We start from the raw sequence: 27,014 nt of genomic DNA on the forward strand, positions 1-27,014 counted from the left end.
TCTTTCTCATTTGGGCAGTGATGATCCATCTGAAGTCCCATGCCTGCACATTGTTTTCTTAATAACAGAGTAAACAGAATTGGAAGGTCCTTGGAGATCTTCTAGACCAGGGGTGGGATTCAAATTTCTTGACAACCTGTTCTGTGGGTGTGGCCTAATTTCTGGGTGTGGCTTGGTCATGTGACTGGCTGGGCATGGCTCGTATGTAAATATTATAAATATTTATGTAAATATTGAATTTTTCATAAAAAAGAGTAACTTTTACCCAAAACCACGCAAAGCAGGCAGGCAGATTGAGTTGCTCACAGAATCACAGATTCACTCAGAGATCTATCTTTCTGCAATCTGCTGCCCGAGTCTGCACTGAAAAATAGAAGCTTCAGTCTTAAGGAAGGTTCAGCTCTGTTTTTAGATTAGTTAGAAAGCAAGAAATCCTACTCTAAATCTCCCGACACTGCAGAACAGCTGATGCTCAGGGGGGGGAAAAAGGAAAAATAGCAACTTACCAAACGCAGGCAAGTTTGATGGCATGCATGCCAGGTAATGAGTGAGTGGGTGGGGAGGGGAGGGAAGGGGAGGGAAGGGGAGGGCCAACCAGTGGCGCAATTTGCTGCTTCTCAGAACTGGGCAGAATTGTAACAACCGGTTCTATAGAACTGGTCTGACCAGGTAGAATCCCACCCCTATTCTAGACCAACTCAAGCAGGAAACCCTATACCATTTCAGACAAATGGTTGCCCAATCTCTTCTTAAAGACTTCCAATGTAGGAGCACGAAGGACTGCTGAAGGCAAGTCATTCCACTGATCAATTGTTCTGTCAGAAGATTTCTCTGTAGTTCTAGGTTGCTTTTCTCCTTCTCTCCGTCCACTGCTACTTGCCCTGCCTTCAGTTTCTTTGGAGAATAGGCTGACCCCTCTTCTTTGTGGTAGCCCCTTAGATATTGGAACACTGCTATTAGGTTACCTCTAGTCCATCTTTTCATTAAACTGGACATATCCAATTCTTGTAACCATTCTTTGTAAGTTTTATCCCCCAGTCTCCTAGTCATCTTTGTTGCTCTTCATTGCACTCTGTCTATAGGCTCAATATCTTTGTTAAATCATGGCAATCAAAACTTGATGCAATGTTCCAAGTGTGGTCTTACCAAGGCATTATAAAATGATATTAACACTTCACTTCTCAAGGACTGGATTGGATTATTGAGAAGCTCCTCAGTGTTCTCTTCAAATTGTCATTTTTGATATGGTAGAATGGGGGAAATAAATACACTGGTAGTAATCATTGATTGTATTTGAATAATATACTCAAAATTAAATGTAAATTATATCATATTTTTGTCCTAATCATGTTTATAATAATGTAGCGAAGAGCACATTATCCAAAATCAAATGTGTCACTCGGCCTAAAAAAATGTTGTGCATCTCCATTAGATCTCCATTAGATGATTTATGTATACATTGGGTATTGTTGCTTGGAATATACAGTATCTAGTAAGATATATTAATGAATATCTAATATCTATTAATGAATAAGTAAGTACAATTTACTGATCACAAGAAGGAAATGAGAAATTAACAACTCATAAAGGCAGTTTCAGGTTATTAATGTAGGTGAATTCAAAATCAAATTGGAATCTAGTAATTAGATTGCAACACGTGTAAAGCTACTACTAATGCATTGGAGAGCCTGGGGGAGGGAGGAATGAGAAAGGGAGGATGGATATAATAAAAAATAATCATTTCCATTGCACCAAAAATGATGGCAGAAAAACCAGGTGCTATTTGTTAAACTGCTTCATGCCATTAGGTTTTTCTGTGACATTAATGGAAAAATAATTTTATTCAGAATATGGTTTCTTAGGCATTTTTATATGCTTTTTGGATTGAGTTAAATATAATTTTAGAAAAGTGGAAAAAAGATTTAGCATACTTTTTTGTAATCAATAGAACAACTTAAATCCAGCCTTTCTTCCATTTTAGGAGGCAATAGGATCTGCCACAAAGAAGAGGGAGTCAAGCTATTCTTCAAAAACACCTGAAGGCAGGACAGGAAGCAATGGATGGAAACTAATCAAGGAGAGAAGCAACCTAGAACTAAGGAGAAATTTCCTGACACTTAGAATAATCAGTGAAACGACTTGCCTTCAGAAGTTGTGGATGCTCCAACACTGGAAGTTTTTAAGAAGAGATTGGACAACCATTTGTCTGAAATGGTATAGGGTTTCCTGCCTAAGCAGGGGGTTGGACTAGAAGACCTCCAAGGTCCCTTCAAATTCTGTCTGTTAATAAACAGAATATAGAATTAATAACTATAGTCTAAATCTGTGGGACTGAACATGTTGACTGAAAATGTAATCTAATATATGCTTTCATGGGAGTAACTCAATTATTTTAATGAGCAAGGACACACAGGCATAATTTGTAACCAGTCATCATGGTGACTGGGGATGATGGGCCGTAGAATCTAATATATATTGAAAACAGGGAAAACCAATTCAGGAAGTTTTTGGATTCATTTCCTATGCTTAATAAATAGTCTAGTCTTTGCCCTTGCACAGCCTTTCACACTTCCTAAGTAGACAAGCGTTGAAGGATGACCTCTGACTAATTATCTCCCAACTCTCATTTTATTAGCATTTTGTTACATGAACCATGAATAAAATACAAAATATGCAGCATATAGATATTAAAAGGTCTGTTGATGTAAGTAGAACAGACCCAATGGTCTCAGGACCAAACCAGTAATGATAACATTGTCCGTAGGTAATGATGTATCCCCCCCCATTCTCTTTCAGTGGAATCAGCCAGGGTCCAAAGCGTTTCCCACAAAGACCTTATCAACTTCGCAATTTGCTGTGTGGGCACTGACAATTAAGATAATGAAATCAAGGTAAGGCAAACAAAATTGCCTTAAAATTGAATGCATTAATTTTGCAGGAAGGTAGAGAGAAGAACAATTTGCATTTAATACAAGATAAAGAACCTTCCATCTCAGGTCTTGGGGTGAAATAGTATTACATTAGTTATTCAACAGAAAGAATTCAAATATTGTTAAAACAACCTAATGGACAGTGCTGTGACCAAGGCAAGCTAAATATTCAATTTTAATTCAAGCCCTGCAGTAAAACTTACTTGACTTTAATAAGATCATCTGACCAGAATATTAATATTATATTCATTAAGTAAAGCTGCAAGGACTTAAATTTTTAAGTCTGTTAAAGATTATCTGTATTTAAGGATCAAATCCCAATTGAAGTAGCAATCCTATACATTTATGAGAGAACAAATATAATTGACAAATATAATCCATTAAAATGACACATGAACTGTTTCCAGTTAACAGGTTTCACCTCAGCTTCTCATATTACAAACCCATGGAACTGACTGGAGAGATGGAAATGAAAGAAAGAATCCATTTCACAATTGGTTGACATCCTGCTGTCTGGTAGAAGGCATTAAATGAAGCCACCTGACTGTATAAATGCAGATAGTACCAAAAGTTGGCTGTACTTCTGTTCTATTGAATATAATGCGAACTGTTATCTGGAACTAATTTTTTAAAATTACATTGAAAGTCTGTCCCTAAACTGTTCAATGCATGTTATTGATGATCCAAGCAATATTCAGACTATATTAAACTAGATGTAAACATTTCAACCATGGCATTGTTCATTATTGTAAATGAAATAATATCCTTTTAAGTCAGCTTAAAAGTTTCCTGCAAACAATATATAAGTAGCCATGCGTTCTTTCAGGGTTTATTTTTTACTTCTCTGTCTCCTCTAGCCTTTAGCTCTGGAGCCTTTTGATGATCTTCCATTTGTACTAATCATGCCTTAATAGTGATTAGCTTTCTGGGTTCAGCTCTTAGCATAATTCCGGTATCCAAATTTAGAAGCATCCTGCATCCTGCTTCTAAATTGGTAGATTGGGCATCTGTTGAGGCCCTCAATTTTACACAGAAGCACTTCTGAACTCATGCTGCTGAACTTTCTTACTTATGTCTCTTTTTTACTAATCTACTTTTTTCCACAGAAGATAAAGGGATATGAAAGAGAAGTTTTTCAATTTGAAAGCCATGCCTTTACATTGGTAATTCTTGAGTTTGAAAATGTAAAGGTGTGGCTGTTAAGTTGTCTGTTAAGAAGGACCTTTGAAGTTCTGCCCATTCATTTCCTGAAACTGAATGGCCACACAGGCACATGTATAATATTGCTTTCCCATCTGATTTATTTCTATTTATTTTAATACATCTAACTATGTTGCAGCATTGATTCACTCTTGGAGAAGATCTGAATGGGCAGAGGACTATTCTTTCATTCTTCTTTTGGAAAGTTGGTGAAATTTCAAAGTTTGATTTTGAAAATGCCTGTTTGATCACTTGGAATTTGGATTAATTCTTGAGATACTTCTCCCTGAATTGTCTACACTAAGTTGGCTTAAATATTTAAGATTCATAAAACCGTCGGGTTTTGAGGAAATATTTTTGTCATAGGAGAGAACTTGTGTGCAAAGTATTTGTAGTGCTGAGCTAGATAAAACCGTTTGGAGGCAAGGCCAGTTGCTGTGTCTGTTTCATGGGTTGTTTTGAGAGGAAAACTGGGAGAAGAGCATGTTCTGCGAAGCCTTGATCTTCTGTACAAAAATGTGGTATAAATTTAACAAAGAAACAAACAACCACCCCAAACCCAAATATTGGCTCCAGATTGAGAAATACTAATGTGTTCTATCTTGGAAGCACTGCCAGAAAACTGATGGAGGGGTAGATGTATTGACACATTACAAAAACCTTCTGGGACTTATTGATGTTCCATTTCAGAAGTTGCTCCATTCAACTGTTACCCTCTTCAGATAACATAAAACAATTGTATCCAATTTAGCTTTATATTTTGACAGCACCTCAAAATGTCATTGGTTGTTCTTGGATCAGGTTTTTCTTCAAGCTGCAGTATATGTTCAACTTCAAAGCAGGAAAGAACAAAATCTTCTTTTTGGGGGGTGCAAACTTGTCAAGATTGTTATTTGCTCACTTGATCTCTCTCTCTCTCTCTCTCACACACACACACACATAGACAAGTTTCAGACTTTCTTCCTCTTTCTTGTTTAGTTTGTCTACCCATATATTCCCAGCAGCTGAGTAACAATAAAGGAATAAAGAAAATACCTATTTTGCAAGAAGAGACAACTGCTATGGGGCTTACAGTTTTGACAGCAAATTTACCCAGCAAATGGCTCTTGTTTTATTTCAGAGCCATCCTACCTCCAGACCTTTAATTTCTTTAAACCAAAAATGACCAATCAGTGCCCACAACTATATTTTCCTTCTGTTGATCCTTGGAGCCTCTCATCATGGCATCAAATTTTTTTGTTGTCAAGAGTTATTTTTATTTTCACATCCTGCATTTGCTTTTCAAAGGACAGGCAATCAGGCCCTGAGGGCATAGGTCCCATGGGAGGCTCTGATCATCTAACACAACCCTTTGCTTTGCAGAATAAAATATGATGGAAAGGAAGTTTGATGGGTGGAATTATTACCTCAGACTGCAGAGAGAGAGAGAGAGAGAGAGAGAGAGAGAGAGAGAGAGAGAGAACCAAAGGCAGTGTTCAATAAAACAGTTGCAGCAGCATTTAAAGAAAACTGATTTAAAGGCAAGGAAACATCCCCTCTCATCCCTTGTCAATATTTCTGGTGGAAAGCTGTCCTGAGATTGAAACCCACATTTCCGGAATTATGCAGAATAAGCAGGGTCATCTTTTCCTTTAAATATATGATTTTAATCTCTCTCATTTCATTGAAGTACTTTTATTTTACAAATTCATAGAGTTCCTTAATTTTTTTTTTTAATTATGGATGAGTGTAGCTTCATTGCGATGACATGCTTTATTCATAGGAGTGGAGGTCCATTTTATCATTTTGAAAGGATACGACACTGTAAGGTTTGAATAACTCTGATTGTTTCTTATAATGTGAACAGGGACTGGTAGGAACTTTTCTCAGCCTTTGTTGAACTATTCTTTTTCAGTCTCAATGATAAAATGTTTCCTATCTAGTTATACTGTATTCAGTTCCTTTAGCCTGTTGAGAGTAGAGGTATAACTAAAATTGTAATATAAAGTGCGGTGATGGGTAGATAATACCGCACAAAACACAATTCCTTATTTCCTGCTGAGAAAAGGAACAACACCATCAACCAAAACTTTTTCAATGTTTTTTATCCATTTGTTCTGAAATGAAACAATTTTATTTCAGCCTTACCATTTCTCTAAGAAAATTATTCTAGTATTCCCACTGATAAGAAACATATGGATGATGTCTCATCTATATCAGGTCATTAGTGGTTTCTGCCCTATTATTTTTACTTTTATACAAATAGCAATAAAGTGAAAGGTACAGAATAGTAAATGTTAAGGGTTGTTATTTGTGCCTGGCTGCCTAGCCTTTACTTTTCTCTTGTTTAATGTATTTGACTTGCTAAGTTCTGGGAATTAAGATAAACAGGCAATAAATATGCATTTAAAATCCCTTTTAATTTATATGGATAAGCAAATACAGCAATAACCAAGTACAATAATAAATGATTAAAAAGTTAAATTTGATCTGAACTCTGATTGAATTTGATACTGTAGTATAATTCAATATTTACAATGGCTGGTAAACTAGTTTTCAAAAATTCATGGACCAAAATTGCCAGTGATAACTTTAGAACAGCATTAGCTTTTTGCTTTCGAAAAATATTTGAAGTTTTACAAACAATTTGGACAATCTAAGGTTGCCCAGTTGCAATGTAATGTATACAATTAAAACATCTATTCACTGTTCAATTTGAACTTGGTGCTTTAATTACACATCAGGTTCCTAAACTATTAATGTCATTTAAATGAAGTTCCTATAATACAATTAAGTTGTATTAAGTTAGATGTACTATAGGTAATTTGCAGGTAATTTGGCATAATGACATAGAATATACTGCTGTAACAAATCCATGGGTTAGGGCCTTCAATAATGTCAAACTAGTAGCAAATATCTTAAAATTAATTTAACAAAAGGTTCAACTATCTTGGACACTCAGATTTTATATAGGAATGGTTACGTTAATCCTCTATGTATTCCACTGGAGGGTTTGCAAAATATGCTAAGAAAAATCTGGTTAGTTAATTTGTGGTTCAGTGTGTCATATGAATACAATATTTGAGTCATCTTAGATTTTAGGCATAACTCAGATATCAGGTCTTCAATAGCAAATCCAGGAAAAACAGTAATAAAATATAATCTGTACATGAACAGCTTGAGCTGGCCAAAATCTAACTCTGAAGGCAGAAAGACAATTTATGTAATCAATAACCACAACAAAGGGCGAAAATCTGGATGGGGTGTAAGCATCATCATTCCAATACATCCTAACTGTCTAAAATTTAATAACACATTTACAAGAAAGAGGAGCATAGGTTTTGCATTTCAGTTTATTCTGCCATACCTAAATAAGTGTCCGACAGAAATCACACGCGCAAAGGAAAGTCTTATACCTTTATTTAAAAAATTGAAACAGAACTCTAATTGCAGAAAGATTTAAATAAAGAATTATAGTCTGCCACACCCAAAATTCCCAGCACACAAAAACTCTATTAGCTTAAATTATAGGTGAGAGAATTCAGATTGTAAACTTAGAGGGTAAAATAAATGTGATATGAGGGCCCAGGATCGCTACTTCAGAGTTGAAGAACATACTTGTGAAGTAAATGGAGAGTTGTTACCAATTGATTTGTGAGGCGTGTGAGTCCCCTTATATAGGGACAATGTGACCTTGATCCAGAAGTGGTATTCAGCAGATTCTGGCCAGTTCTGGAGAACTGGTAGTGGAAATTCTGAGTAGTTCAGAGAACTGGCAAATACCTCCTCTGACGGGAGATTTTACAGTATCCTTCCCCTGCCATGCCCACCAAGCCATGCCCACAGAACCGGTAGTAAAAGGATTTGAATCCCACCATTGCCTTGATCTGTTCCTTTGCTGGGGTGGGGTTCTTTCTGGCCTATGATCTTGTTTTTGTTCATCCTTCCTCGTTTCCTGGCAAACCCATGCTTTGGAGAGATGTTAGCTCTACCTTTTCTGAGACCAGTGATTGGTGCTTCTCCTGGTTGCTAGGAAATGCTGCATTCCCTACGTGCAACTCTTCCAGTTGAATATTCTCAAGCTGGTGACCCTCGCATGATCCCTCTTCATATTCTGAGTGAGCTGGCCATGACAGTAAGATAGTAAGACTGAAAACACTCCTAGCTGAATCCCTGGAGATCTGTTCTGACCAGCTCTGAGAATACCAAAAGCAACCTTCTAAATTCTTTGCATTATGTGCTTTTCTATTGATTTCTTTCCAATCCTTGGCATCAGTGGAAGAATTATTTAATTGCTAATTCATGTTTGCTCCTTTGGTTTTGTTGATGTTCCCCTCCACACATTTTGATATCAAATCCAAAGGGTTGTTTTCTACTTCCTGTTTATTGTGGGAAAATGGTCATATGATATTGCTGGTGGGACAGTTCCACAAAATATATAGTTAGATTCCTACAGCATTTTCATTTTCTATACATAATATTTTCACCATGCTGTGTGGAATTCTGAATTAAATTGGATGGAGAAAGCTGCTTGGTCAGGAGTGAAAAAATATATTTGATCCCTATATTATGGATGTGTAATATTCTAGTGCCAAATTCAGCGTTAAATTTCTTGATATATCTGTTATTCAACTAGGTGAATGTTGCTTTCTAACTCCCACAGAAACAAGTACTTTTTCCATTCATTTCAAGGATATTCTCTTCTTCTATAATTTTATTCTTCATAAGCTTTGCTTTCTACACAGCAAAGTTAACAGCAGGGTCCAGCGGCACAAATGAATAGAATCTGAATAGTAGTAAATCCAGGATTAATTAAAATAGCACCTCTTAAATAGTTCCTTCTGTTGTGACAACATATATTGGAAACAACAGTAGCATTAAATCATAATGAGACCATAATGTTCTTTTAAATACATCATTATATGAATCATGGAATTGGCCTTTTGGCTTTGAAAAATCTTTGAATGATGTATTGTGTCTATTGATCTCATTTTCATAGTTTACTGGTTATGAATCAAACTGTTTAATAGGCAATAACTGAGGCAGAATGTTAAGGATGTATTTATTTGGCCAGCCTAATTATGTTGGATTCAGAGCTGTTCCTATGTTAAGAAGCCAGCTGTGACTTTTTCAGTGAAAGGATGGAATGACATCTGTGCTTCAGTTTTTGATACCAAATATCCCTTACAAACAATGCAATAAAACCATGCACACACACACACAAATCAAGCAACTTTTCTCTGATTCTTAGAGCCATTCATCAAATTGAGGTGACATAGTTCATCATAGTATTCAAGGTAAGCCCCTGTAAATGGAAAAAGCATGTTCTCAAAGATGTTGGTATTTTTGCTCAAGCTTTGCTCATTTAATGGACTGCAAATTTTTGTAAGATATTTTAGAACATCCAATATGGCACCAATAAAGGAGAATATTTGTAGCTCAGGGTTGAAATGAGGGGTCCTTGGTACTGTCTGAGCTTGCTTGTTTTCCTGCAGACATTTAATTACCCTAACTAGGGAAACATCATCAGTGCTAGTAAGGAGTGCTGTTTGCTGTCAATCTATCAGCATAGATCTAAGCTGTAAGCAATACCCCAATCAAGAAACTGCCCAAGGGCCATCAGTAAACAGCCCAACCAAAGAATCTCTAAGACCACCCCTACCCACACAGACAGGCAAGACACCAGAATATAAACTGACAGCAAATAGCACTCCTTACTAGCACTGATGATGTTACCAAGTTAGGGTAATGAAATGTCTGCAAGAAAACACACAAGCTCAGAGAGCACGAAGGATCCCTCTTACAGTAAAGCTTTGGAAAAAACTTTTAGGAAACTGATAACTGATGTGATTCATTTTACATGATATTGGGCACATGCAGTAGGTGCTATAGCATCCAGCATCTCCCGGAGGGTGGGGTTTTGCATCAGAAGAGGGATCTGCTCAAGTCTTTAGCTCATCTTACATGCAAAGATGCCTGCCATATGGTTTGATCAACAGAGAACTACATACTTGTTCCATGTTGTTCCATTTCACTGTTATCCCAGGATGTGAGATGGGCAAAGAATTGTTCAGACAACTGGATCCCTGCCCTATATCATGCCAAGATAACTATGTTGCAGCCAGTAAAGTTATAATTATATACATAATTATAACATAATTTTCTTGTATTGAATCTCATATTGATTTTATTTTTCAATTTTTGTAAACAGAAAAGATTCTGGACATATGTAGCATGTTTTCTAAGCATGCCTTATGCTTTACTGTATTGTATGAATCCATTGAATAGTAGTTTATTCAACTCATGGACTAACAAACTATTATTTGGATGTGTAAGCTCAACTGATGTTGGGCCTTTTTAAAGAAATTGCCTAGGATCCCATCAATGAAAATTTTCCATTAGAAGTATGTTGAATATTTGAAATGATTTATACTTGTTCTTCAGATAATATAATCAATTCAAATTGAATTCTAAAAGTTATTGAAGTATTAACTAAATTACCCAGACGAGGGACACTGGAATTGTATGAGTTCCTTGTCCCACGAACTGTTAATAGTGAGGTTGGCCAAAACATTGTATAATTGATCAGATGTAAGTTGGAGAATAAAAACTTGAAACAAACATTACACAAAGGCTCTTCCTTAATTAGCTTGCTACAATGAAGGCTGGGAATTTACTAGCAGTTTTCAAGATTTCACTTTTACCCAACATCAGCATTAAGCACATGAAAGCTGTGTTGTTCTGACTTCCTTTGCTACCAGTAATTTATTTATTTAGCATATGGCAGTTACCAGTGGACTGGAATGTGACAGCAAACAAGCTCCTAGCCTTTATATTCATCTACTGAAATCCCATTGAATACTGAGCTCCATTTTTGCTGGCAGAGACACTACAAGCCGGTTCATCGCTGTTTCCAGGCAGCTCCATGGGCCAGAGCTAAACACTCCATGGGCTGGATCAGTTTGACACCCCTGGTTTAGTGTATCACAGAACTTAGATTGTAAATAAAGAACTAGGTATGCTTAAATTGCTTTAACTTCAGATAAAAGTTAAGCATTTGCTGTAGCAAAGACTTCCGTTTCTCTTATGTTATTTTTCATTTTTACAGAGCACTGAGAATCTTTTTCCTCCTTCATATTTGGAATGGAAAATCTCTTTGTCCATGTATGTAGCTCAGTAGATATTTTCTGAAGAGATTAAATGCTTTAGTTTAGACAGACACCTGAGACTGTTAGGAAGTTTATATTCAGAATGCTTAATGTTGGAGCCTGTCTGATTACAGCAGCTCAGCTGTGGTTTCTTTCTTTTAAGATCTTTGCAAATCCAAAACATTACAGAAATTACTTCTAGATGCAGAGCTATTCTATGGAAGATATAGATAAAATATAATATATATTTTAAATATGCTGAATTTAAAAGTCCAACAAAGAGACATATCACAGAATCAAAATTTATCTGCAAGGGTTTTAAGTTTAGTCAAAAAAATCAATCAAGGTTTGATCTTAATTTCTCTGCTTGCAATTTTGGTTGCAGAAAACACCAACATCCTTGAAGAGACGCCATAAATGGCTTTTTGAGTTGATTAGCCCTTTGCTATTTTTGTTATATGCTTTCAATCTAATTTCCTCTCATCTATTTTGAAATTGCAGCATAAAATACAGGAACATGGATAATTAGGAACCGATTATAATGGGTAGAATTATCATTAATTCATTAATTTTTACACAGCCCACCTATACCTGAAAAGGATAATTGTTTTCCCCATAGGCAGGGGAGGGAATTATCAATGAGACAATAAAAGGACTAGTATATGGCAATAGTCTTGTTTGGTCACTGTGTGTTTTATGATGTTGTAGTCTGCCAGCGGCTGGCTGAGCTGGCAACAGAGTCGGACAGTGAAGAGGTTGGGGAGGAACCTGGCCCAGTCCTGGAAGCTGAGGAAGTCTCGGATGAGGGATCTGCATCAGAGGCAGAGATGGGGCCAAGGCAGGCTGGCAGTCATCAGCTGCCCTCAGGCTCGGACAGTAGTGAGGCGAGCGAGCAGCTAGAACTGGTTCCCAGCCTGTGCATGTGCAGAGCTGCCAAAAGGAAAGAACAATTATGAATTCAGGGATGACGTGGGAGTAAGGCCACAGGTGGATGATGAATGGCCCTTTCCATCAGGATTAAAAGAGGAGCAGGAAACAATTAGTTGCTGGAAACAATTCGTTCATTCATTCCATCATTGTGAAGATCTGTCTGTGCATCCTAAAGGGAAATCATTTTAATAACCTCCCAATTGTATTTAGAAAAAACGATTAGTGGTACTGATAATATAACAATAACCCAGGGGTGGGATTCAAATTTCTTCATAACTGGTTCTGTAGGCATGGCCTAAATTGTGGGTGTGGCTTGGTGGTCACATGACTGGGTGGGCATGGCTTGCTGACTGGACATGGCTTGGTGGTCATGTGACTGGGTGGCTGTGGCTTGTATGTAAATATTATAAATATTTATGTAAATATTGAATTTTTTTAATAAAAAACTTTTACCCAAAATCAGGCAAAGCAGGCAGACAGATTGAGTTTCTCATAGAATCACAGATTCACTCAGAGATCTACCATTTACAATCTGCTAGCTGAGTCTGTCACATAAAATTTGCTTGCAAACAAACTCACAAAATTAACTCACAACACACCATGTCTGTAAATATTGAATCTTTTATATATATTAAAAAAGAGCAACTTTTACCCAAAATCAGGCAAAGCAGGCAGGCAGATTGAGTTGCTCACAGAAGCACAAATTCACTTAGAGATCTATCTTTCTGCAATCCGCTAGCTGAGTCTGCGCTGAAAAATAGAAGCTTCAGTCCTAAGGAAGGTTCAGCTCTGCTTTTAGATTAGCTAGAAAGCAAGAAATCCAATGATTTTCTGCTTTCTAGCTAATATAAATCTCCTGGCACAGCAGAACAGCTGATGATCAGGGGAAAAAAATAAGGAAAAATAGCAATTTAGCAGGCAAGTTTGATGGCGTGCATGCCAGGTAAGGAGTGAGTGGGTAGGGTGGGGTGGGGCCAGCCAGTGGTGTGCCAGTTCTCCAAACTGGGCAGAATCATAACAACTGGTTCTATAGAACCAGTCTGACTAGGTACAATCCCACCCCTGCATATAACCTTATGTTGCCTCCTGAAACACTCAAGTGTGCATTATGTAGCAGTGGGGAAAAGGTGGCATTGTTGTTTAAGTGTTGCTTAGTATTCTATTACAATATTTAAAAAATGCTTTGAATCATTAAAGTTACATTGCTGATTCCTCCCCTTTTATTGTTACAAAATAGAGTTGGAAAAGTAATTATCATAAAACACTGAGAAGAAATGATTGGCAAGGAATGGAAAGGAAAAGAAGAAAGGATGAATAATAAGATTAGCAATATAATAAGCTATTTAAATTGGAGAAAACAAACAGAATGCACAAGCTAGCAGAACTAAGCCACACAGTAGTAAAGAATTCAAAATGCTACTATTGCCGGACCAGCTAGCCAGAGGCACTTATTTTTCTTCACACAAATTCTTCTGAGAAGATAAAGATAAAACCCCTTCGAGCTGAGTTCGGCCTCTGGACACTACTATGCAGCTATCTTGAGAACATGATAGAACCCACGCCACCCACTCTAGTGGCCCCTTATCCACATAATAATGAGATCGATCTAACAAGTTAAGCTTTTCAAGATCAGCCAAGCTGATCAGTTGTTTGAGGACAAAATCTATGCAGCTGTTTTTGTGTTCTCGTTTGCAGGACTCTAAGGAGTCAAATTGTGTTTGAAGCTTTCTGAAGATTCTGATTCTGGCTAGGACCACTTCACATTGATCCTGCTTTACTTTGAAACAGTGAATACCATCCAAGTTTAGTACATACTCCTGTTATTTAGAGGTAGCATTGCATCATTTCCTAGGGCTTTCCACATTTTCTCAGAGCCCCTTTGTTTCCATCACTCATTTTGATTTAAGGCTCTGATTCTCAGCCACAGTATTTAAATTCTGCCTCCTCCCTTTTAAATTCCTTGGATTAATCAAAACAACACATAATATATTACTCTCACCATCTTACATTGATTCTGATCTTTAAATCCAACACTATAATTTGTGAAGAAACAAAAAAGAAAAAGAAAAGAAAAAAATAAGATTTGATGGACATGCTGTGAGAATTCCTGGATTTTAGGAGACCTTCTCAGCAATTTTTCCAGATTGTGGCAAAAAAGAACATGTCACAATGTGCCATACACCAATATGACAAATACAGATCTGATAAATTGTTTGTATGCTTTCCGGAACTCCGGATCACTCAAGCAAAAAAACAAACTTCTAGTAATAAGTGCATCTTTTATATACAGTAAATCCAAAAACAATAAAATATTAAACCTTTACAAACAAATTGGCTTTAAATTACATTAAGGAGAAAAATGTCTCTGTCAAATATGCAATCATACAGGTAGTCCTCAACTTTGCAATAGTTCATTTAAATGACCATACAAAGTTACAACAGCACTGAAACAAGTAACTTCTGGCTGTTTTTCACACTTATGACCATTGCAGCATCCCCATGGTTGTGTGATCAAAATTCAGACACTTGGCAACTGAGTCATCATTATGATTGTTGCAGCGTTCCAGGGTCATATTTTCACCTTTAATGACCTTCTGACAAGTAAAGTCAATGGATTTGCCAGATTCACTTAAAAACTAGGTTACTAATTTAACAACTGCAGCGATTCACTTAACAACTGTGGAAAGAAACACTTAAAATGGGGCAAAATTCATTTAACAAATGATTTAGCAACATAAATTGTGCACTCAATTGTGGTCATAATTTGAAAACTTCCAGTACTTAATAATCTTCAGTTTCATGATATGTAGGTAGTATTCCATAGTCACCGAACACAACTGTCACATTTCATTTGTGTTGGGTAGAACTGTCTGGTTCTTTAAATGCATTTTTTTTTCAAAGCTATTTGAGTGAGTATATCAAGAGAGGCTAACAGCTTTCATAATATGAGTACTGAAAGTGGCAGAGATAAATAACATGTTACTCTAGTAGATAATGGCCCAAATAATGCTGAAGCACACCAGAAATGGCCAATTATCTTTTGTCTAAATGTCTCATTTTGTTACCTATTTACATTGTTTGGAGAGGATATCAGAGCATATGGTGATAATGTGTAGTATAGTGAGAGGGGTTGAGGCTGTTTTTTTCCCCTGCTTTAAGGGATGTTTGCAAATTTGAAAGGTTTATTTTCACTGATCATAAATGTGACAAATAGGTGTACCAAGCCTTATTTTGGACAAATATTCTCAATCAACCCATCAAAGGAAAAAAACCTCCATAACCTACCAATTTTTATGACACATCTTGGAGAGTTCTGAAGTTGCAAAATGGTTCCTTATGGAATCAAGTATTGAATAAAGTCCAGTTTTTCAATAAATTATGTTTGCCACCTAAACCAAACTGAAGGAGACTATCTGGTTACTGGCACTCCTTGTGCAAAACAATCCTAGGACTTGAATCTCACTTGAATCTCAAAAGCACTGTCTTTTATCCCTGAAGTTTACTGTCGTTGTTAACTGTAAAGTCGTGTCTGACCCATCGTGACCTCATGGACAATGTTCCTCCAGGCCTTTCTGTGCTCTACCATCCCCCAGAGTCCATCTAAGTTCACACCTACTGCTTCAGTGACTCCATCCAGCCACCTCATTCTCCTTCTTTTGGCCTCAATTGTTCCCAGCATTAGGTTCTTCTCCAGTGAGTCCTTCCTTCTCATTAGGTAGCCAAACTCTAATCCTGAAGTTTATTTCCTGCAATTCATACTGTTGTCTAAAATCGAACTCTGCTTTTGGGAGGTGGACTGTGGTTGTACCAAGTATATTTGTAGGCAGCATTTATTTTTCCACATGATTTGGAAAATAATTCTTCCTAATTAGAATGTAATTGTAGATTAGGACAGACAAATTATGCTTAAAATTTGCTGCAGCTCTGCAAGATTATGGGTAAATTCATCATTTCACCTTCTCTCAGCACGCATGAAGCATTTTAAATATTTATAACACATGTAAATGCCACTACTCACAAGTTAATAAGCCCACAGGACTGGGAATTGAACATTTAATACTGCAATAAAATAGCATCTTCCACAGCTCACAAGGAGAGGCAGGTGGTTTTGTTGCACTCACAAACTTATCCATATCTAAATATCACCCCACCGTAATGTGTGACTTCAATCCTCTTGTGGTTTGAAAGGATGCAAAGAGTTGAAACAAGGATTGGATGGGGTGGTGGTGATGAGGTAATTCTAAATTTCTTGAACTGCTGGAACACACTGGAATCAGTGCTATCAAATTTAAAATACAGAGAAGAGAACTTTTGCTTAGGACTTCTAGCAGCTATATTTGACGTGAAGACAACACCGCTCAGATATGAAAACTGATGGAAAGATGGAAGAAAATGTTAAGAAGGTCTATTATAAAAAATCTTCAGCTGTTATTTCCAAACTTCAGTACAGAAGCAGCAATGTTGCTGGAAGATATTTTGCTGATAATTAAAAGACACCATCACTCCAAGAGGATTCCACATAAACATTTGCAGAAGGGAGCTGACATGTTTGCAGATGATGAAACATGCGTTGAAATCCAAATCATATGAATAACATGCTTGCATACTACTACAAGATGCAAATAGGAAAGCCTGGGAGTTACATTGTGACTTTGGAATGTATGTTTTGTCATTTCCATGACATAGCAATTTGTATTGGATACCTATGGAAATCAGTGTGATTTGCAGAATTAAGAAAGCTATCACACAAGCTAACCTGAAACTGTAGTGTGATACAGTGAAAAGCACTTGTTGATTTTTTTTCTATTTGAAAGCAGTCCAGACATTTGTATGTCTATGAAAGTAGCAAATGGGAAGACCTGCTTCATTCTGGTCCATTTTGTGACTATGTTATGTACAGCTGTGCCGTTGATGGGGCAGGAAATCAGATGCAGAACAGATTAAAGAATGGTAACAGTTGCCGTGTCTCATGCTTAATTAATAGTCTTGATGTGTTGCAGTGAATTTCAGAGTTGTTAACTTGAAGTTTGGAGCCCTTGTACTCAAAGTTGTCTCCTTCTCACTTAAGACCGCAAACAGTGGAGCTGTTAAGCAATCTCAGGTTTTCATAAGGACAGTAGCAACTTATTTACCTCAACGTTAAAATCATGTTATCCTCCTAGAACACTTACATGATACGAGTCAGTAATGTTGAGTTGTAAGCCACCCCAGAGTCATTTGCTGAGGTGGGAAGTTAAATAAATAAATAAATAAATAAACAAACAAACAAACAAATAAATAAATAAATCAGTTTTATCTTAACTCCAAAGAACAGGTCCACCCCATATAATGTTGTTTCCTAAGGTGTGGATTTAGAGCAATCATTTAAGTAACATTGAAAACATGACACATTTTTTTTCTGCTCATTTCAGTGGGATATAAATTGTTCTTAATTGCACCTGTTTTACATAATTTACATGGATGTTCCAGTTTATCTCATGACACTAAGTCACAATGTTAATGTAAACAAGACTCTGTTTTTGCCTTTTCCAACACACACACACACACACACACACACACACACACAAACAGGTTGGATCAAAGAAGGTTGATGATAATAGGCAAGGTATATACAGGCAACGTGTATACACATGCATTCAGTGGTCCATATTTAAAGCATGGTTGCTTTCCAGATGTTTGATCCTAAGGCAGAATAGCATTGTCTTATTTCTTAGCTATGTGACTTTGCCTCACACCTATTATAAATTCATGAAAGGCTTTAGGAGTATTCGTCCGCTGATGTATATGGAGAATTGATGTAACTTGACACTGCTGAACTAGCTTTGGAACTCCTGCATGAACACCCATTTGCGTTGGCTTCTTGTGCTCCTTTCTTGCGCATAGACTTGCTGTTTTCACCATCACCGGATTCAAACACTACTGACATGCTGGATTCCATTCTGGTAACTGTGTATAGGCTGCTTTGCCTGGTAGGATGGAATCTAGTTGTCTTAAGCTCCAGTTCATCGTAACTAGATACTTCAATGAAAGGACACCATTGAAAAGCTCTCTTGAAACCAGCTCGGAACCTGAAAAACACATGCATGTACCATAGCGTATGTACTTGATATTTGACACATCTCATAGAAAACATTTTTTAAAGAAAAGAGTTAATCAAATATACATTTCTAGATATCTGAGTTTAGTTCTGGGCTTCACATTTTCAGAACTGTATACATACTGAAGTATGTCCAGAATAAGAAATAAATATTATAGAGATTGTCAATTCCAGTTCTACTAGGAATGGTTTAGAGATATTAAGCCTAGAGAAGAAAAAATAAATAAAAGAGGAACATGTTAGCGACCTTTAAACATCAGAAGTCCTACAGGAGATGGAAGCAACTCGCTCTTGATTACTCCAGAGGGTAGAATTAGAGCTAATGGATAAAAATTGTAATGAATTTGGCTCAACGATAGAAGATACTTTCTAATTGTAACAGATGCGTAGAGACTTCTTAATAGCAGGGTTGGAAAAAGGACTGGATTTCCATCTGTTGAGACTAGAAAAACCTAATAAAACAGAATGCAAATTCAGCTGCATCTCTGCATCTAATTTCAAAGAGAGTGTCAGACTGTGCTGCCCAGCTATCAGGGACCGATTCACAATTTCTTTAATGCACAATGCACGTCATCAGAAGAGTGGAATTAATCGTCTGAAAAGTTATGGATTAAATGTTTTAGCAGCCCCCTCCTCCCTTTCAGCTGGTTAATTTAGAGCTGGTTTACATACACAGTATATTAGATGTGATCTAAGAATAATATTGTTCTTAGATGATGCTTCGCAGGTGGTCCTAATGATTACATTTGTAAGAGGCAACCTGGTTGTGAGTGACAGGGTCACTAAATGAAACCACAACTGTGCTTACGATCTTCAGTTTTTCCTTGCTTTACATACCTGTCAAGTTTGTAAATATAAGGACTGATTGAAACATTTTTAAAATCATCATTGTCACTGTAAACAGTTGCTAAACGTGGCAGTCTCTAAACAAGGACCACCTGTATTTTCTGTGGGTTAGGATTAAACTCCTTTCATATAGAAAAAATGGGTCAAGACTACTTGGAATTGTACAGACATGTACTTTCTTATACTTTTGTATGTGTGCAGAATTCCAAAAGGCCATTGCTCCATCCAAAAAAAGCAGTACAGTTGAAGAAAACATGTTTATAACTTGTAGCATTGCCATCATTATAAAAAAAACTACCACTTATTTAAAATATGATAAAGCATCCCTGATAAACTGGATCCCTCCTGTCCTTTCTTTTAGCAGGGCTAATTTGTGCCCTAAATATCTACCTTGAAATACCAAGTGAGAGACTGCATAATTCTGACTACAATTTGTTTTTAAAAAAACATAATTTGCAGTTCCCGACTAATATGTGGATCAGGTGGGTGTTATATAAGATTAATAAATAAATAAAAAGTGTGGATGAGAAGGCATTTCAAACTGAATGCTTTGTCGAATTTTGCTGTGGTAATTATAAAAGTGCCTATCTTGAAGAGGAATATGTAGAACATGTAATGTTTTAGCAGTAATTGTAAAAAAAAAAGATACTTATATAAGGAAGTATTTAAAATACATGCAGACCTACAGTAGATGACAATATAGCAAGTTGAGTAAATCAAAATAAAACTTCATGCATATAGTTTGAAAGCAAATATTGAGTGGTTGAAGTTTGTTAAATGAAAATTATGAGAATGTTTATGGAATGAACTTAGACTTGAACACAACAAACATTGACTCATCCATTTCAATTACCGCTGAGCTACAGCTCAGTTGATTCAACTCATGCCTAATTATAGCTTGAATGTGCAAAGCAATATTACAAATAACACTGCGGAACACAAAAACGCAAGGAAATGAAGCTCTCTTGAGATAAATTACTTGTAATATAAATTCATTTTGAACTTTGGGGATAAATAATAAATATTTCATACATTTTCAATTTGGATCAGAAGACAAAAAGAACAACACAGCAGCATTTCTGTGCCCGATACAAATCCTGATGGGATTATGTGGGTGTTAAATAAGATTGCAACAGGCAGGTGTTTGAGCAAGATGCTGAAAGGTTGTGCTTGTTGTGTTTCTCCTATCATCTGAAAATGTTTGTATATATATATATATATATATATATATATATATATATATATATATATATATATATATATATATATATATATGGCAGGAATTAATGTCCCCTTTGAAATGCTTATCAAAATGGAATTTGGTTCTGATTTTTGTTTGTGTATATTGCACAGACAAGTAGCCTATTCCCATCTGTATTTCTGAATTTTGCTGGCTCTCGGATAAGGTATCATGTAATATTAGACAGATTCTCTCAGCATCTTCTGCTTAAACGTCTGACCAAAAGAATCACAAGATTGATGAGAGGTCGTATATCTCTTAAATATGTGAATTATTTTTCATTTATATTTTATTTATATCACATATAAATTTAATGCAATTGTTTTGTACTTTCTTAGTTATAAGAGTTTACAGAAAAGTAAAACCAGCCTTTCCAACTTCACGAGATCTTACTTTTTTCTTGTGAGAAATTTGAAGGTCTGATTTTACTCTTTTTTTTTAGCTCCATGAACTTTTTGGGTTTCCCTACATGCTTCTTTCATTTGCAACCCAGCTTTCCCATTTCCCCAGTGAAATAAGACTTATATACCACTTCACAGTGCTTTACACCCCTCTCTAAGTGGTTTACAGAGCCAGTATATTGCCCCAACCATCTGGGTCCTCATTTTATCCACCTTGGAAGGATGGCTGAGTCAACCTTGAGCCTGGTGGGATTTGAACTGCCAAATTGCTGGCAGCAGATAGTCAGCAGAAGTGGCCTGCAGTACAGCACTCTAACCACTGCAGCATCAAAGTTCCTTTACTGCATGGGCAGTGCAGGGCTGTCAGGCATGGCACCAAAGGAATATGTTGCAGCATCTCTGCCATCATTCATAAGTGCGAACAACTGCTATGATGCTGCAAAATATGTAACTTCGGGACCTGGTCATAAGTACTTTTGGCAGGGATTTGTAACTTTGAATGATTACTAAGTGAACTGTTGTAACCTGAGGATTACCTGTAAATGGTGACAAAAAGGATAGGGGAGGAAATGAATACAGATTGGAGAATGTCAACAGAAATATATATTTCTAAACAACTGTACTGAGCGTTTGAATAAATAAACTTTTTTACAATGCAGAAGGAGATCTATGGTACCCCCTTTTCTTCTCTCTTAATTTCCCGGATGAACAATGAATAAATGAAATTCATTTAATACAGAAGAATGAAAAAAGAAATGTTCAGGCTCCCAACGGTAGATAGATTATTCTTAAATTAAAACCTTACCTTTTATTGAGACAGCAGTAGATAATGGGATTATACATAGTAGAACTCATAGCGAGCCAAAACGTTGCTAGATAGATCTGCTGAATGTATTTCCATCGATTCCAATTTTCATAGATTCCAGTAAGAATGAAATAAATGTGATATGGCAACCAGCAGATGGCAAATGTCAATACAACCACAATCATCATTTTTACAACCTGGAAGCAAACAGATGGGGGCGGGGGGAGAGGAGGTTTTTTTTTACAACTTTGTAGCCTGTAGCCTATTTTTTACAACTTTGTAGCCTGTAAGTGCCTTTTAATATTATCAACACTAGATATTAGGCTGCTATGGCTGGAGTGTTAAATTTATATAGATATTTAATAATTTGGAAAAAAAAACAGAATGCTATAAAAGGAATTTATCTATTTTGACATTTTCCCCTTTCCTTTGCTCAGATAACAGAGAGTGTTTTGATATGGATTTGAGCCTCCTGCACTTTACTTATGGCCCGAATGATTAAGTCTGACATATGGGTAGATAGCTGTTGTGCTTTACAGGATAGCTGAATCAAATAACCATTGGTATACAGTGAATAAATAAAATAGCAGCTTAACATGTGGCACCACAGATGACATCTCTTGGGAATATTCAGATAGATGGGGAATTCCAACAAAGGAAATAATGTTGCTTAGAGTTGAACTATGGAATTATTCGTGTTATCTGAGCTTGGTTGTTTGCAGACATTTCATTATCCAACTAGGTAATATCATAAGGGGCTTGCTCCATTTATACGCAGTAGCTTGCCCTACCAGTTTGGGTAGGGGTGTGGTTTTCTTCTTGGTAGTTCCTTGATTAGAATATTGTTTTCTGCTTGATTGTTTGTCTGGTGCTAATCTTTGCTTATCTGAATGTTGGCTGCTGAAAAGGATGAATTCTGGTCTTTTTGTTTCTTAGCTTTTTATTGTTTCTTTTGAATGGTATATAAATATGCTTTATCTCCATGTGTCTATTGACATCTGATTTGTCAGAAAGCCAAATTTCCAAAAATTCCCTGCTGTTTTTGGATTTAGCTTTGTCTAGAATCAGTCTCCAAAAATTGAACCCAACTGAAAAGAAGGAGGAGGAGGAGGAGAAGGAGGAGGAGGAGGAGCATAAGCAGAAGAAGCAGAAGCAGAAGAAGAAGAAGAAGCAGCTAATCATTTTCCAGCTGAAATTGTGGCTGCTCATATGTTGTTATTGTGTTTTAGGACTGCTAGTTGATGTTCAGGGATATGTTCATGGATGTACTAGTTGGTGTTCAGGGATGTTTTCTGCCGATATAGTGGTTGTTATGGTCTTTCCACTGTATATTGTAGATTACTCCTTTTTTTAAAAGAAAAATTGGACTACTAGTTTTTTCATTTGCTTAGGATGGTTTGGAAGATGTTACTGTGTGTGTTACAGTGACTTGTGGTTATAATTATTGAATGTTTCTTAAATGTTTTTGATGTATGTGAGTGTTATGATTCTCATAGTATGTGTTGCTTGTGCCATAAAAAAATAATCCCTAAAATAATTTTTTCATAATTGAAAAACAAAGACAATGTCTCCAGTCCCAGATCCACCCATTCGGCTATCGAAATAGCAAACATTTAGTAATCAGTGTGTAAACTTTGAAAGAAGGCCTTTTCTATCCCTGGCATGTTTCTTTGGTTGATACCTGATGGACTTGTGGCTTCTTTGCTATACTGCACAATATTGAAGTTGATTTTTGCTGCCATATAGTTTCTCCATTTGCGTTGCCTATCAGTTCCATATAGAACTGTAGAATGCAAGGTTTCCATAGCTCTAGTTTTGTATCTGTTTTTTTCTCTGACAGATATCCAGACTGCTTTGCACTACTACAGAATCAGCCATTTGCTCCTGTCACACTGGTTCTGTGCATTCACTACAATCATTTTTAAGGTGTAGGAGTTGGAGCCCAACAAACCTGAAGACCCCTGAGTTGGGAGGGACAGGTTACATTATATGTGTGTTTTGCATCCTGTTGCACTTCATTGGCTAAACCAGTACTTATTTATTTAGTATAAATATTTATTTATTCATTTACATTTAGAGACCATTCAATTACAACCACCACAAGGCAGCTTACATTATAAAATTAAATAAAAAATGGATAAAAATCATAAATATTTGAAATGTTTCCCAAAATGCCTCGAAGAAAAATAGACGGGATACCCTATTTCCAGAACTGGGAGCTAGACCAAGTTTTCTGTGATTTTCAGGATATCATCAAAATGGAAATTGTTCAGATTTTTTGGTGTGTGTGTGTGTTGTATTCCAGAAGGCAGGAACCTCAACAAAGAAGACATACTTTCTACATCCTAACTGTACACCTACTGAAGGGGCTTGGAGATAATTAAAGAGACTTGGAGGTATCCATTCTTCTAGCTCTTACTGGGTGAAAATATACAATTGAAAAGAGATGGCTCCCAGATACCCAGAGCTAATTTTATAAAGGGCTTCATAAGTCATGACCAGCATCTTTAATAGTACCCAGAAGCCAACAAGCATAATTTGTAAACAAGTGTAGATTGCAAGGCATGGATAACAAATGGGCATAATGTGATCCACTCGTTATTTCCTAATCTGCTGTATTTTGGATCACCTATAACTCTGAGAGGTCTTCAATGGCAGCCTTTATGGATGTCTTGTAGTAGCCCAGTTCTGAGATGAGTAGCTTAAGTGACAGAAGGATTATGTTCTAGGAATGGGTGTAAGATGGATCTTGTAAAGGCCTTCCTGGCCACAGCTGCTGACTACTTTGAGCTGATAATTCACGATGACACTTTAATTGCATATCAATTTCAAATTGGGGTGTACAATCCCATCCAAGACCAAAGATTAAAAATTCCCAGATCTGGGAGGCCGAAATACCTACAGCTACTTGATCTTGGCACAATTGACCCTGAGCTTGTTCCTCCCATCCAAATCCAAGTAGCCTTCAAACACTGGTTCATGAATTGAAAGCATCACTTGAACAGCTTGGGATCAAGAAGTATTGTGGTATCATGGTGTACTCTGTTAGACTCTAAACCAATGGATGACTTACTCATTGTTTTTATCTAAATGTTAAATGTGTGAGTAGAGACCATTGAGCTCCAAGGCAGCCCACTAGTGCAACCTCTATCCCCATCAATGTTTACTGCAACTGGCTCCAGAAGAAAAGTGGAAAACCACTGTAAGAAGTGTCTCCAACCCTGCAAATTGTGGTCAGTGGTATTGAAAGCCATTGAGAGATCAAGGAGCACGAGGATAGATGCACCATTCCCATCCATATTCCAAAATGATAATCAAAGCAGGATCAATGCCATTTTGACACTACATTCTGGCCTAAAACCCAACTGAAGTGTGTCCAAATCATAATATATAAGTAATACGTAAAAGTAACATGTCATCTATTTTTAAAAGAAGCCTTTAAACCTCTATGTTGATTACTATTGTTTAAAATATTCAGAAGTAGAGAAATAATATCGATATATATAATTTACCAAATGCCAAATTTATGCAAAGGTGAATCCTCTGTGGTCCTCTTTATGGTGAAATAGAAATATTAATCTTAGAATCAACTTTTTTTTGTTAGTGTTCCACTTCAAAGCACTAGTTCATTCATCTTTAAACTTCATGGCATTCCAGGTCCATGCCTAGATGGCCCTTAGAGTAACGTTTTCTTATAAAGACCTACTGGGCAATCATTTAAATATGAGCCAGCAGTGTATTGCATCTGCCAAAAAAGCCAACATGGTTGTAGGCTGCATAAACAGAGGGATAGAATCAAGATAGAATCTAGATCATGTGAAGTGTTAATACCACTTGATAATGCTTTGGTAAGGCCACACTTGGAATACTGCATCCAGTTTTGGTCACCACAATGTAAAAAAGATGTTGAGACTCTAGAGTGCAGAGAAGAGCAACAAAGATGATTAGGGGGTTGGAGGCTAAAACATATGAAGAACGGTTGCTGGAACTGAGTATATCTAGTCTGATGAAAAGTAGGACTAGGGGTGACATGATAGCAGTATTCTAATATCTCAAGAGAAACTCAACTTATTCTCCAAAGCACCTGAAGGCAGGACAAGAAGTAATGGTCGGAAACTAATCAAGGAGAGAAGCAACCTAGAACTAAGAAAAAATTTCCTGACAGAACAATTAATCAGTGGAACAACTTGCCTCCAGAAGTTGTAAATGCTCCAACATTGGAAGTTTTAAAGAAGAGTTTGGATAAGCATTTGTCTGAAGTGGTGTAGGGTTTGCTGCCTAAGCAAGGAGTTGGACTAGAAGACCTCCAAGGGTCTTCAATGAGCATTTATTCTATTCTATAAAATTTTCATCTTTCTTAATTTTCAGAAGTGTTTATTTTTCTGACTATCTTTATTGAGCAGAATAGTGCTGAAAATGATTTTTGAGCATAAATTATAGCAAAATTTCCAAGGTAAATTACATCTCTACACTCCATTACTCCTTGTCCCAAGAGGAAACATCATTCTGTGCATATAACTGGAAGAATTACAGCTTCATTCATCAAAATGAGAAAGCCTTTGGTGATCAGTCAAATTGATTCAATGGCTCTCCAAAATACTTCTTCAGCTTTATTTTGTAAAAAAGCAGGCATTAACTGAACATTCAGATATTTCAATTTAAAGCACAAAGTATGTAAATATATATTTCTCTAAGCATACATTTGTTTTTTGGACAAGATTGTTCAAATCACCACTCAGTCTTCAAGGTCACAGAGCAACAGTGTTGGGCCAATCACTATGTCATTCCCTAATCTTTTTGTGAAGCTGTGGTTATGACAGTTATTGCAAGATTAAATTGATGAGAACACAGAAAGTGAAGTAGGAATGAAAGCTGTTCCAAAGATAACATTTCCCCTATGGTGGCATTCTGTACACCGCATTAAAAATATGCTTTATTCTTTTTCTAAAGAATAAGCAAAGAATGTTAGGGGACTCACGATTTGCCCCACATAAACTTGATGAGAATGATTACCGCAAAGAATAAAATCTGAAGCAAACTTGAATAATAGTCCTCATTGCAAGCACATGCAAGCGAATGGATTTGGCACAGCAGGCTCTGGCTCAAAGCCAGCTAGGGCTATAGAGAACTGTGAACAGCAGCCCTTACATGAAAAGAGTTTGCATGGAATCCCACTTAACTCAGTATCTCTGCTCATATTTAGGAACTTATGCACATATTTTATAATGTGCATAATGCACATTTTTCACTGTTGTCTGCCGTATGGCCTACAGCTCCCTCATACAACCTTTATTCCTCAAACCCATACTTTTATTGGGTCAGCAACCATATGTTGGGAAAGGCCTGTTGCAAAACGGATCACGAAACCTAAAAGGTTAAAACAAATGAATATAAAATGAATGAATGATGAGTAATTCAATATTGTAATGACTTTATTT

The 27,014-nt window shown here is 36.6% G+C and overlaps 1 protein-coding gene across 1 annotated transcript in view; it reads right to left on the reverse strand.

The window, feature by feature from the left end:
- Positions 1-17,459: 17,459 nt before the first annotated feature.
- TACR3 (tachykinin receptor 3) overlaps positions 17,460-27,014 on the reverse strand; it is a 40,986-nt gene continuing 31,431 nt past the window's right edge. The window contains exons 4-5 of the mRNA XM_087935951.1: positions 21,577-21,773; positions 17,460-18,255 (exon numbers count right to left, since the gene is read on the reverse strand). Of these exons, the coding sequence (XP_087792077.1) occupies positions 17,946-18,255; positions 21,577-21,773 (507 nt within the window). The 3' untranslated portion in view covers positions 17,460-17,945. The remainder of the gene's footprint in view (positions 18,256-21,576; positions 21,774-27,014) is intronic.

Source organism: Pseudonaja textilis, chromosome 6 (genome assembly GCF_049901715.1).
Source record: "Pseudonaja textilis isolate UNSWEBS1 chromosome 6, rPseTex1.2, whole genome shotgun sequence".
Classification (NCBI taxonomy): Eukaryota; Metazoa; Chordata; class Lepidosauria; order Squamata; family Elapidae; genus Pseudonaja; species Pseudonaja textilis.